General features: G+C 56.2%; 2 protein-coding genes across 2 annotated transcripts in view; both read right to left on the bottom strand.

The window, feature by feature from the left end:
* Positions 1–5,232, bottom strand: part of MYO18B (myosin XVIIIB) — a 59,467-nt gene extending 54,235 nt beyond the window's left edge. The window contains 8 exon segments of the mRNA XM_033076114.1: positions 759–957; positions 1,844–2,020; positions 2,609–2,721; positions 2,894–2,960; positions 3,194–3,654; positions 3,742–4,312; positions 4,409–4,566; positions 5,196–5,232. Coding sequence (XP_032932005.1) covers positions 759–957; positions 1,844–2,020; positions 2,609–2,721; positions 2,894–2,960; positions 3,194–3,654; positions 3,742–4,312; positions 4,409–4,566; positions 5,196–5,232 — 1,783 coding nt within the window.
* A 4,244-nt stretch (positions 5,233–9,476) lies between these two features.
* Positions 9,477–13,625, bottom strand: part of GRK3 (G protein-coupled receptor kinase 3) — a 56,539-nt gene continuing 52,390 nt past the window's right edge. Inside the window, exon 21 of the mRNA XM_033075742.2 lies at positions 9,477–13,363. Within this exon, the coding sequence (XP_032931633.1) occupies positions 13,202–13,363 (162 nt within the window). The 3' untranslated portion in view covers positions 9,477–13,201. The remainder of the gene's footprint in view (positions 13,364–13,625) is intronic.

The following is a 13,625-nucleotide window of genomic DNA, read 5'->3' as shown; positions in this document are numbered from 1 at the left end:
CTGGGAAAGCGCTGCCCCGAGCACCGGGGTCATGCGAGCAATTCCCTCCCGCGTAATTCCCTCCCGCTGCTCACGCCGGTGTTTATCACAGCAGCAAATCTGTTGAGGCTGGGACAGGGACAGCGGCACTCGCGGCCACACCGGCTGCTTGAGAGCCACCCTAGGGGCACAAACCAGGCCAGGATTTATGTGTCCCCAGCCTGCACAGGATCTGTGTGCTGCCTCTGCCCAGCACTGAGCACGCAGAGCCATCCCTGCCCACACCTGAGACCCTTCTCATACCTGAGACCCTTCCCAGACCTCAGACCCTGTCCATACCTGAGACCCTTCCCACACCTGAGACCCTGCCCAGACCCTACCCACAGCTGAGACCCTTCTCATACCTGAGACACTGCCCACACCTGAACCCTTCCCAGACCCTACCCACACCTGAAACCCTTCTCATACCTGTGACCCTGCTCAGACCCTGCCCACACCTGAACCCTGACACACCTGAGACCCTTCTCATACTTCAGACCCTGCCCAGACCCTGCCCACACCTGAACCTTGACACACCTGAGACCTGCCCATACCTCAGACCCTGTCCATACCTGAGATCCTGTCCATACCTGTGACCCTGGCACACCTGAGACCCTGCCCATACCTGAGACCCTGCCCAGACCCTTCCCACACCTGAGACCCTGCCCACAACCTGTCCATACCTGAACCCTGCCCATACCTGAGACCCTGCCCAGACCCTGCCCAGACCCTGCCCATACCTGAGACCCTGCCGTCCAGGCTGCCCGCCGTGCCCACCAGGTATTCCAGAGCGCTCTGGCAGCACCGGGTCCTGCCAGCCCCGCTGTGCCCCAGGGGGACAATGGCCTGGTCCTGCCTCTGCATCAGCAGGTTCCTGTAGGCTCTGTGTGCCAGCGAGCAGATGTGCGGGGGAAGGTTGTCCCGCCTCCCCCTGGGGACCTGCGGGCAGGGAGAGAGTGACAGCACGTCCCAGGCAGGCTTCTCATGGAGAAAATGCTGAAGATATTCACACTCAGGGTGATGATTGCTCCCCAGGGTGCAGAACCTCCCGGGACTGAGTCCTCAGAGCACCCCCAGTCTCAAGACCAAGCACTCCCAGAGTATTCCTGGCCATCTGTATCTTCAGAGCATCCCTCTCCCAAAACATCCCTGGTTCCAAGTGTTCCCAGAGCATCCCAAGTCCCCAAACGTCCCCAGAGTTTTTCCAGTCCCAAATGTCCCAGAGCAGCCATAGTCCTGAATGTCCCCAGAGAAACCCTGGTGCCAAATGTCCCCTGAGCATCCCCAATCTGAAATGTCCCCTGAGCATCCCCAGTGCCAAATGTCCTCGGAGCATCCCCAATCCCAAATGTCTCCTAAGCATTCCCAATCCCAAATGTCCCCCGAGCATCCTCAGTCCCAAATGTCCCCAGAGCATCCCTGGTCCCGAATGTCCCCAGAGTATTCCCAGTCTCAAATTCCCCCTAAGCATTCCCAGTCCCAAATGTCCCCAGAGCATCCCTGTTCCCAAATATCCCCTGAGCATCCTCAATTCCAATTGTCCCCTGAGCATCCCCAGTCCCAAATATCCCCTGAGCATCCCCAATCCCAAATGTCCCCAGAGCATCCCCAATCCCAAATGCCCCCAGAGCATCCCCGGTCCCGAATATCCCCAGAGCATCCCCACTCCGAAATGTCCCCAGAGCATCCCGAGTGTCCCCGCACTGTGACAGTCCCACGGTGCCACCTGCCGGCCCCGCCGTGCCCGGCGCCCTCCGCCACTGTCCCCGGGAGGGTTCCCACGCTTCCCACGGGCGGTCCCGCTGCTCCAGGTCCCCTCTCTCACCTTGGCAGCCCCGCCGGGGGGCGCGGGGCCGGTGGCGATGGCCACCAGGCTGTGCCCCGCGTAGGTGCAGGGCAGGCGGGCGCGGAAGCGCTGCCGCAGCGTGTTCAGGACGCTGCACTCATTGAGGCTGATGAGTGCAGCCAGATCCTCGGCCTGGTCCAGGCTGGGGGGGTTGGTCTGTGGGAACAGAGACAGAGACAGAGACCATGGAGCTCTGCTGGCACGGCAGGGCTGTGCCAGACCCGCTGGCACCGCGGGCACAGCCAGCCCAGAGAAGCATCACCGTGTCCAGGCACTGCATCCTGCACCAGCCCAGGCTGGGCAAGCAGCTCACCTGTGGGAAATAGACCTCAAACAATAGGGCTGGGAGCTGTGTAGAGATAGGCCTCAGGAAAATAGGTTAAGCAAGATAGAAGAAATATGTAAGCTTAATAATGAAGCTTTATCCATTGTTCTAAGCCATTACAAGCAAGCATTGTTCAAAGCAAGATGCACGTGCAGCTTTATTAATTGGCCCAAGCAAATGGTTGTACTTTTTAATATTTTGCTATTGGCTGGAAAGTTGTTAAAAGACTTTGCAACAGAGGGAACTTCGTGTGCTGTTGAAGCTCTTCCCACCTCCAGTGCTTATCTCTGTAAAACGAGGCTGAGGATTGTGATGGAATAAAGGCTTCAAGACAGCTGCTCCAGCAGGCCCATCCCGTTGTTTGTGTACATATATATGTAAATATAAGAAAAAAAAATATCCCAAGGACCAGCACTCACCCTCTGCACGCTGTCCTCGTCCACCTCGGTGACGGTGCCATCGTCATCCCGGCGCACCCTCACCCTCCCTGCTGGCAGCTCCGGTGTCCCCACGTCTGGCTTCAGCTGTGTGGCTGAACGAGAGGCTGGTGAGTGTCCCCAGCGTGGGGCAGCCCTGGGCACAGCCAGCTGTGGCCTGGGGAGATGCCAAGGGGCCAAGCCCAACCCCAGCCCCAGCAGGGCACAGCACCCAGAGCCTGCTCTGCTCCCGGCACGTCTCATCCAGGGCAGAGGAGGGAGAGTTACCGAGTGTGAACCCATCCTGCTGGATCAGCCAGACCTTCTCTGCTTCGTACCAAACGTCCCTCGGAGCCTGTGGGGAGGACAGAGGTGGATTGGGCAGGAGCAGGAGGAAAACTGAGCTGCACAAACTGTGTTTGCCCCACGGACAGGGACATTTCCACGCTCCTGCCCCTCTGCTGCCTGCCCAGCCAGGCTGGGGTCATTCCTGCCAGCCCCAGCCCAGCCCACGGGAATGGCAGGAGCTGCACGAAACCAGAAAACTGCACCAGTGCCTCAAAACACAGACAACACCTGGCACATTACCTGGTCCTTGTCCGTGCTCTCGCCCGATGCCTCTTTATCCTGGTCCTTTTCCGTGCTCTTGCTCATCTCTTTGCTCCTTCCCGATGTTTCTTTAGCCTGGTCCTTGTCTGTGCTCTTGCCATTCCCTTTGCTGTCTTTCAGCATCTCTTTACTCTTTCCCAGCTCTTCCTTCACCTTCCCCACCTCTTTTCCCACATCTGTGGCCTTCTCTTGGATTCCTCCTGGCTCCCCCTTGAGACCCTCTGACTTGTTTGTGCTTTTTTCAGGCTTTTTGATCTCCCTTGGCTCCTTCTTGCCACCTCCAACATCTTTCTTCATCTTCTCTGGCTCTTTCCTGGCTGACAATAGCTCCTTCTGGGCTTTTGCCTTGGCTGGGGGCTCCTCGTGCCTCAGGGGTGTCCCCTTCTCCTTCTTGGTGCTCTCAGGGACTGTCCCCTTTTCCTTCTTGGTGCTCTCAGGGGCTGTCCCCTTTTCCTTGGTGCTCTCAAGGATTGTCCCGTTTTCCTTCTTGGTGCTCTCAGGGATTGTCCCCTTCTCCTTCTTGGTGCTCTCAGGGATTGTCCCCTTGGGCACGTCCCCTCCCTTCACTGGGACTTTGCTGTCACGCTGGGGGCCCTGGCTGGGTGCAGGGGCTGGAGCTGGGGGGCTGCTCCCCAGGAAGGAGTCCTTGGGTCTCTTCCCTAGCCACAATGGCTTTCCCACCTTGGGAGCCCCCGGGCAAGGGGTGTCTGCTGGTTTGGGGGTGGTCTCTGATGGTTTGGAAGAAGCCTCTGATGTTTTGGGGGATGTCTCTGCTGTTTTTGAGGACGTCTCTGCTGGTTTGCAGGGGGTGTCTGCCCTTTTTGGGGGTGTCTCCGCCGGTTTGGGTGCTGCTGGTTTGGAGGATGGTTCTGCTTTTTTGGGGGGTGTCTCTGCTGGTTTGGGGGCAGGTGCTGCTGGGCCAGGTGTAGGAGCTGGGGTTTTGCTGGGGACAGTCCCCAGCACAGCCTTCTCGGGGGGCAGCTCCTTTTGGGAGGGGGCTGTGACGCCCTTGGCCCCCTGCCCCTCTGCCTTCAGCCCGTTCCGCAGCGGCCCCTCGCTGGCCCGCCCTCCTCGGGCCTCGCCGTCCTTCCCCACGGGCTGCCAAGCAAAGAGAGGAGCCTGGTGTGACACCTGGGGACACCTGGGGACATCCAGCTCCCTGGTGGGTGCTGTGCCAGCTCCCTCAGTGCTCACCTCCTCCTTGGTGCCCACCCTGCTCTCCTTCCTGCGCCGGGCTGCCTTGGCCTCCTGCTCGGTCTCCCGGACCAGCTGCTTGATGAACCCCCCCGGGATGACCGACAGCAGCAGGGGGGGCGCAGACGGGGGTGGCCCTCGGTCCTCGTCACGAATCTGGGTTTGGGAGCAGAGCTGGGTCACAGGGCAGGCACGGGGACAGCAGCCAGCTCAGCCTGGTAGTGACAGCAGGGCTGAGCTCTGCCCAGGCTCCTGGTGAGACCACAGGGCACCAGGCTGGGCCAGGGATGCTGTGGGAGCAGAAGCACCGAGAGGAAAGCCCAGAGAGAAGCGCCCAAGGCTGGTGCAGCTCCTGGTGCAGCAGGAACCCACGTGCACTGCCAGCTCTGCTCTGCGCCAGCATCCCCTGGCCTGGCCAAGGAGGAACCGTCCTGGCTGCAGCCAGGCAAGAAGCAGCTCCAGCATCACCGCAGCCACATGCAGCCCTGCAGGTCGCTCTGTGCCAGGCCCAGGGCAAAACCAGCCCCAATTCCCACAGCTTCTCCAGCAGCAGCACCAGCATCAAACCCTGCAGCCTCCTGCCAGGCTCACCCAGGCAGGCAAAAATCACTCAAACCAGAGCACCCAGGCTGTGAAGGAGCCCAGAGCCAGGGGGCTGGACACAGCCCAAGAAGTGCACAGGAAGCTGTGGGGATGCGATCCCGGGGGCTGACACAGTGACACCCCCACAGCACTGAGCTCCCAGCCCCAAAGCAGCACCAGTGCCAGCCTGAACCGAGACTTTCCTTCTGCTCCCAGAGCGCGAGGCGAGAGGAGATGGCCATGGTGGCGGCGAGGCAGGACGGTGCTGTGCGGAGACACGAGGGGACACGGCGGGCAGAGAGAGAGGAGAGAGTTAGCCAGGGGCTGCTGCTGGTCCCAGAGCCGTGCCGGGCCGGCTGCACCGTGACCTTGCCGGGCATCGCCCACCTGAGCTCCGGAGCAGCGCTGGGAGGGCGAGGCCACCAGCAGGGACCAGGGCAGCGTGGGGAGGTGGTGGCACAGAGGGCTGGTGGCACGGGGGTGATGGTGGCACCCCAGGGCTCCGGGCTGGGTGGCCGCAGGAGCCGGTCCGTGCCCCACTTGGGGCTGACCCCGGCTTCACCTGTCGGGATCATTCATGCACCGAGCGCGTCGGGGCTCGCTCGGCCCTGCCGTGCCTCTCCTTGTACAGTAAAGGGCAGGAGCGGCCAGGAGCGGGCTGGGAATGTCACTTGCCTTCCCGGGAGGCTGCTCCGAGCGCCACGTGCCCTCCGGGACCGGCGCTGCCCCCGCGCTGTCCCCCGAACCGGCCCCGATGGCACCGCAGAGCCCCGAGGGGGCGAGCGACAGAGCACGGTCACATTGTCACCCCCCGGCCGGAGAGGGACCCGGGGAAACGCGGAGAGGACCAAAAACACTCAGGGTGGCACCAGCGGGGCCCGTGACCACCGAGACCACCGTGACCAGCCCCGGCCGGGCTCTGATCCTCGCTCAGACCCGCTCCTGCTGCCACCCTGGTGCGTGCCACCAGCCGAGGCCACCGAGGGCTCCCCAGGCAGTGTCCCCGTCCCCAGCCCCGCTCCCACCGCGTTCCTTTCCTCAGCACAGCCCCACGCCTGGAAGCCGCCCCCGGAGCCGGGGCTGCCGCTATCCCATCCATTCCCAACTAAAAATAACCCTGCCGGGCGAGGGGCGCCCCCCGACCCCCACCGGCACCCCCCGAGCTGCCGTACCTGGGGGGGCTGTGGGTGCTGGTGTCCCACGGCAGCACCGGGACCCGGCGAGCCGAGAGCGGCGGCGGCAGCGCGGGGACAGCCCCGAGGGTCAGCAGCCGCCTCCCCCCGCCCCCGCCGCGGTGGCAGCTGAGGTGACACATGTCACTGCTAAAAATACCCGCGGCGGTGGCACCGGGGCCTCGCCTGGGGAGAGGCGGTGGCAGCGCGGGGCCCTCCTGTTCCTTGGGCTCTGGCACACGTGTGGCACCCGTGCTCTCGCTGGTGCACACCTCTGCACCCCAAAGAAATCGGGGAGCGGCTCTGGCTGGGTGTGAGCGCACCCCGAGCACGCTGGCGCTGCCCGAGGGGACACCCTGGGCTGCGAGCCCAGCACGGGGCTCCCCAGAGCAACCCAGGTCCCCCCCACCAGCCCCAGCCTTGGGATGGGGCTGAGCTGGAGGAGGACCTGGGAGCAGAGCTCAAAATAGCCCCTGGCACCAACACCAGCATGGTCAGCACCCGGCCAGGGCAGGTGGGAGGGGAGCAGCACAGTGGACACGTGGTGACCACACGGGTAAGGGGGTGACCCCACAGCAGGACCTGTGTCCCACATGCCCCAGCACCCAACAGCCGGGCAGGGTGCAGGGCACCAGCTGCAGAGGGGAAATGTCCTCACCTTGGCCACGCCACTCCAAAAGCTCCATGGACACACCCAGGGCATCAGCATCCAGAGGCAGAATGGCTCTGGTATCAGGATTGTCTGGAGTCCCCTGGCAGGAGACAAGGGTTGGCTGAGCATCTCTCCAACCCCAATCCCACCTGAGAACAGCACAGGACACGTGGAGCACATGATCCTTCCCACTGTTGGAGGAAAGCCACCCTTGGTCACCCATCACACACCTCCCAGTCCTTCCTGGCACAGCCTGCACCCTCTCACCTGCAGGACACAGCCAGTGAGAAAAACCAGGACAAACACCATGCACAGGGCTGGGGAGAGGGAAGGGACTTAGCTGTGCATGGGGTCCATGCAGCTGTGCCCTGCTGCTCATCCCAGTCCATCCCAGTACATCCCAGTCCATCCCAGTACATCCCAGTACAACCCAGTCCATCCCAGTCCATCCCAGCACAGCCTCGGGAAGGGACAGGTGGCACGGAAAGAACGAGACACCTGCACACACGCAAAGGACGGTTTTTATTGGGGTCTGGTCGTGGGAGAGCAGTTGTACTGACCAACACACAGAAGCAGCTTAGCTGTGCCAAAATAATCCGTTAAAAAAATACTGGCGGCAAGAACCGAGTGTGGCACACCCGCCACGACGGGGCTGTAAACTCCGGGACAGTCCGTGAGGAGCGAGGCCACAGCTCACAGGCACCGGGACCCTCCTCCCCACAATAAATATGGAAAGAGCCAAGTACATAAAACAAGGAATGATCTCATCGATACAATATCTAAAGTTATTTACAGATCCTGGCTTTGCTTACCATTAATTACACATTTTGGACAGGTTCTCTTTCGATCATTTCCTTCATCGCGAGTAGCTGTTTGTGTGAATCTGCTCCTTTTTGTTTTAAAGGACCCAGTGAGGCACTGCTCACAAATCCCCTCTCTGAGGATGCTCCTGCTTTATTCTGTTTTTCACGCACATTTTTTGGTGCCATCTCACCTGCTGTCTGCTCCCTTTCCCTGCTACCGACAGGAAAGCCTCTTCCCAGCCCTTCTCCTTTTCCAGCCTGGAAACACAGCGTGTCACACAAACCCAGACCAAGCTGGCCCTGGACAAAGCCACCTTCCTGCAGCTGTCCCCAGGTTCTCTGCCAAATCCCTGCCTGGACACACCCCAGGCCAGCAGCACCAGCCTCATCAGTGTCCCCACCAAGGCACCTTTCCAGGGGTGACACTAAGGAGCCAAAATGCCACCAGCACAGTCTCACCCACCACCAGCTCCCCCTTCCCTCCAGGAACAGCTCACCCCAAAAATGCAATGGGATCAGAGAGGGAAAGGGGAAAGAAGGCAGAGATGGGAGCAGAGCAGGGATCCCTCCCTGCCCCAGGCAGCCCCTCAGCAAGGAGAGAACCTCAGCAGCAGGAAAATGCCCCCTTTCATCCTGGAAATGCCATGGGAATCAGCCCTGAGCAGCACAGACCTCAGCCCCACCACGGTGGAAACTGAGAGCACTCAATGCATTCCTCAAACTGCACAGGCCACGCTCACAACTGGAATTATTTTTAGGAACTGAGCGACCTGATAAATTCAGGGCTATTTCTGTACCTCACTGGGGATGGAGGGGCTGGGCTTGGCTCTGCAGATGTGCCCAGATGTGCCCAGCAGAGGCAGCTCCTGGAGGGATGGGTACAGGGGGGTTCAGCCTGGGGGTCACCGCCCTCCCACACCCCCAGGGGACAGTCCCTGCAGGTGGCTGCTCCCCTCCTGGGATGTGACACCAAGCAGGGTCCTGCCCTGCCTCTGGGATCCTGTTTCTAAGGATCAAGCAATCCCCCTCAAACACCAAAGCCATCTCCAGCAAGGACATTTTGGGTCCTGCAGCCTGAGCTGTGTCCGAGCTGTCCCTCACTCACTCCTTCCCCTGGGAATGACAGAGCTCTGCAACTCCCTGATGGCTGAGCTGGATCAAACACCATGCCCAGTTCAGGGCATTAATTCTATTTAACTCAGCACAGACTCCTGTGAATAAACACTTGCTCTGGGAATGCTGAGGGAGAATTTGGGAAATATCCCATCCAGGGGTGGATTTGCAGTTTTCCAGGTGTTTCTGTGTACAGGAGCCACCTGAGATGGTCCTGACAGAGCCTGGAGTGCCTGTGCTGGGAGAGAAGGGCTGCTCAGCCTCAGGAGATCTAGTCCTACTTTGTGATGAAAAACAGAATAAAGCTGGCTGATCCTGCTTGAAAGGAGCTGCCACTTCCATACACATACGGAGCAGAAATTCTGTGGAATGTCAGAAGTTGGAGAAACATGTATTTAATAAATAATATAAAATGCTTTTTCTGTTAAAATAGAATTCTCGGGTTTATACCTACAGAGCATAGCAACCTTTACATAAACAAAATAAAGCTGAGTCTGTGATGATTAGTTTAACACAAAATAAAAATACAATTTAACAATAGTATTAAAACAGCCAATGTTCCATCCACACAATATGTACACCATGGAATAGAAACCAACAGGAAACAAAAGTAGATTATCTTGAAACTCCTCAGACATTTGGATATACATATTTTCTCTGTATATTTTAGATACTTTCCTTTTTTTTTTTACAATATTAAAATTAATACTATGCTTCGTCAAAATACGCTTTTCAGATTTTTTTCTTTTAATTTGTAGAACTGACTCATTCCTTATATTAATCAACACAACTAGAATTATTTATTGTCTACTGTACACTTCAAACAGTCCTTCCTCTGGGGGTATTCTGGGTGCAAACACCTCAGAGGTGGAGGAGCCGTGTCACTGCCACGTGCTGGGAGGTGACACTGCTGTGCCAACGGCTGTGGGACACGGATATGGACATGGAATCAAGGAACCTGGTCCTAAAGCTGACCAGCTGCCAGCGAAAGAGCAGCTCAGAGCTCTTTCACTCCTCATGAGCTGGTTCAGTGTAAAAGGAGGAATGATGATGGAGTCACCTCATCACCAGGTGCTGCTCAGGGAGCATCAAGCCCAGAGCTGCTCTGGGCAGCAGCAGAGGGCAGGATCAAACCAGAACAAGCTTCTTTTAGCACAAACCAGGGCTTACTTCCACCACCTCCACACTGGGCTGCAAACAGCTGATCTATCTCCAAGCCAAACCCAACCTCACAATTCAATTTCTGGGTTTTCCCCCCTTGGTAGAAAATCTTCCACTGGGTTTCTAAAGGGGAGGTGCTGAATCACAGACTCATGGAATATCCTGAGCTGGAGGGGACCCACAAGGATCATCAGAGCCCAACTCCTGACCATGCTCAGGGCAGCCCCAAGAAATTAAGGAGAACTCGAATGTGACTAAGCCAAGGTCTATCCCTGAAGCTGCTCTCTCCCTCCCTACCTGCCAGGCTTCCCTTCCCAGACACACTTCCAGCTATTATTAGCCTGCTCCAAGATTTTTTGAAGCCTGCTGGGGGGTGGGGGAACATACCAGGAATGTCAATCCCAGCTGGATCCACTCCAGCATTACTCCAGCTTCTCTCACAGCAGCACTTTGGGAAGAACCCGTGAGCCTGCAGCCAGGGCTCTGCTGGACCAGGGACAAGAACACAAAAAGCTCAAACACAGCTAAGAGGAAGAAGATTTACACTTGGAGTAGTGGATGGCCAACACTTGGATGAAGGATTGAAAAAAAAACCACCACAAAAACACCCTACAGTGAATGCTCCTTTAACAGTTTCATGAATTTGCAAAATAATTAGCAAATAAATGAAGGATCCTAAACACACAGCCAAAGACCCTCCTGCAAATTAACACCACCAGGAATCTTTGTCCAAAACAAGAACTTCAGAGACTCTGGTTCCTACACCAGGAATGAGCAGTCTGGGGCAGTATCCAGGATTTTTTACTTTGGAGGGTGCAATTCCAACTCTCCCTCCACACCAGCACATCCATCACCTCCACACAGAGCCCCATTCCTTACTGGGATCCCAGCTTCGTTCAGGAGTTTGTCACTGTGATAACCTCTCCTCTCCTGGCTGCACACTTAGATACAAGTCACAAAAATAAAGCTATTTCCACTTGGCAATAAATCAGATTTTCAGCTGGCTAAAGAAACCCAAATCTCTCACTGGAGGTTGGATGGGGCAGCAATCCCCATCCCCAGGATAATGAGGATATTCCAGGGCCATCCCAACTCCATCACATTCCAAACCAGCTGTATTTCCCTAAGTGAATGCACAGCCTTCATTTCATGTAAAATCTCTGGGTTTGAGGCACAGTTTCCCAGTTGATGACCTGCTCCTCCCTCACTGACATCGGCACCGGGATCTGCTGACAGGGAGTGAGAGTGAAATCCATGGAAAATAACTGAAGGAGAAGAATGAACTGAGCAGGGACTAAGAAAGTAAAAACAAGTTACACAAGAACTGTGAGAAGGTTTTAACACCATCTGAGGGCTTTTTTCTAAATCAAGGAGAAAAATACGAGCATTGCATGGTATTGTAGGGAATGCTGAACCACAGCCAGTGGGATGAGACATTTTCTATCCCAAACACTTCTTAAATACCACACAAAGATTCATGGAACCATTTTAGGTTGGAAAAGACCTCCAAGATCATCAAGTCAAACCTTTGAACAATCACCTCTGACACTGCTCCTTACAGAGGAGCATTCCAACAGGAATGACAGAGAGGCTGGTACTGTTTACATAGAATAATTTGGAAAATAAATGGGGGGGAGGAAACCATTGAAAGGACCCACTGACTCACAGAGGGTATTTTCCAGAATGCATTTCCCTTTGGTGCAGCCCCAGGTGGTCAGCCAGGGTTGGCACAAGCTCTGCAGCAAACCCTGCTCCCATGCAGAAGCAGACAGAGCCACTTTTACAGCTTCTCTCCAAGGAACTCTGTGGTGATCTGACAGCCACACACGCTCGACAAGCCACGCACAAATCCTGCTCCCACTTACAGAGGCACAACTCCACTGTCTTCAGGGACTATGAGAGTTGTACCTCTGCAGCTGGGAAGAAAAACCTTCTCTAAGCTGTTCACTGAATTGGAAAAAAAGCTTAAGTTCAGCCCTGACCTCTCTCTTATAAACCAGCAGGACACTCAGAGCGAGGCCCAGCTTGAAGCTGTGGGACAGCTCAGGATTAGATCTTTCCTTCAGCCAGACTTTCCATCCTCAGGTAGAATTAACCCAAACCTGGCGTTTGATCAGCTCGCTCTGCCAGCTCCACACTCAGTTTTCTCACACTACTTTCACTGTGGGCAGTTGGAACTCTTCAGAACAGAAAAGGAGAGATCCTTTCCCAAGCCGAGCTGTGATGTGTGCACGAACCTCCTGGGCCGGGCTCCAGGGGGAACTGGGGATTTTTGGGGATTTTTGGGGATTTCTATGCTATGGGAACACACCTGTGTACAGCAGAGGAGGATCCCAAGCCCCAGGACTGAGGAGTGATCAGGGATACGTACCGAGGTACCCACACACACCGGAACCCAGCACACGCTCTAGAACGCGCCGGGTTTGAATCATTTCTTTTTTAATTTTTTAAAAAGTGCAGTTGACCTGAAATGGAAAAGAACTGTCTTTTATGTTCACTGTAAACTTGTCAAAAGGAATCTGCTCTTTAAAAACTGTGCTAAAATAGTCAATTTATACAACAGAGCACTAGATGAAGCTACCATAAATTCCTCTTCACCAATTATTACTCTATTGTGTCAGTTATAGTACTGCATATACGTAGAAGAAGCAAAACGGTGGTAGCTACTATTAGTGAGTACAACAAACCCAGGGAATAATTCGAGTTCAACGCTCCCATGAAGTAGCAATAACATTTAAACCACAGGACAGTTAGAATTCAGTACTTTGAAGTGCATCAGAGTCACACTGTTGATCATCAGCAGTATGGAGCAAAGGTTATCAGAGAGTCAGCAGTAATGGTCGGGAAGGACACGGCAACACGACAGAGTGAGGGGCACCCACCACGGCTCCGTCGGTGTCACCACGGGAGTGTCACCCAGCCAGCAGCACCCGTGCCACCCCCGGCGCCACCGAGAGAGGGCACGGCAGGGGAAAAAAAAAAAACAAAAAAAAAAAAAACCTCTTCCTTCCATCAGTAGTTCCAGAGGGACGGAGCTCAGCCGGGCCCCACCGGGGGTGGGGACGCGTGGGACAAGGAGCAGCCTCTCCGCTTGGTGACTTCCAGCGCTGCCAGGGGCAGGGTGTCCCCAACTCTGCCACCCTTCCACAGAGTCCTGACGTGACCCCACGCTGTAAACATCGAATCCCTCCTCTCCCGGGCACATCCCGCGGCCAGGACTGCACAAAGTCATTCGTTCTTTCACAAGGATTCTGGGACGCTCTGCAGGTTCACCAAGCAGCTCTCCCTGCGGGAACGTGGTCGGTGTCTCCTACAGCCCGTTGCTGTTCCTGTGGCTGAGCGGGGGCTTCGAGAGCTCTACGACTGTGGAGCGCGATTTATTGAGGAACTTCGGAGCCCGGCGCAGCAACCTCTGGGCCTCGGTGAAAGCCTCTGTCAGCTCTTTTTTCCACTGAACAAACTCAGGGTCGCTCTGCAAGAGACACAGAAGCAGTTTGTGCCACAGCCAACAGCATCTTCTCTCTCAGACAGCGCTTTAGGGAAGTTATTTTAATTTTCTGATGGAATGAGCGACTTTGGGTATTGCCCATGTGCAGCTTTAGCTTCTCCAGCACCCCAGTGAAGGTTGGTACAGTGTTTAGAGGATGTTGCAATACAGGATGAGATCAAAAGTATCTATTCTATCACCATCTGTTGAGACCAGGTGGGGCAGTGATCCTGATCTCCTAGGGAGA

This window comes from Catharus ustulatus, chromosome 18, assembly GCF_009819885.2.
Source record: "Catharus ustulatus isolate bCatUst1 chromosome 18, bCatUst1.pri.v2, whole genome shotgun sequence".
Classification (NCBI taxonomy): Eukaryota; Metazoa; Chordata; class Aves; order Passeriformes; family Turdidae; genus Catharus; species Catharus ustulatus.
Note: the sequence above shows the minus strand (reverse complement) of the source record. Positions and strands in the feature narration are given on the sequence as shown.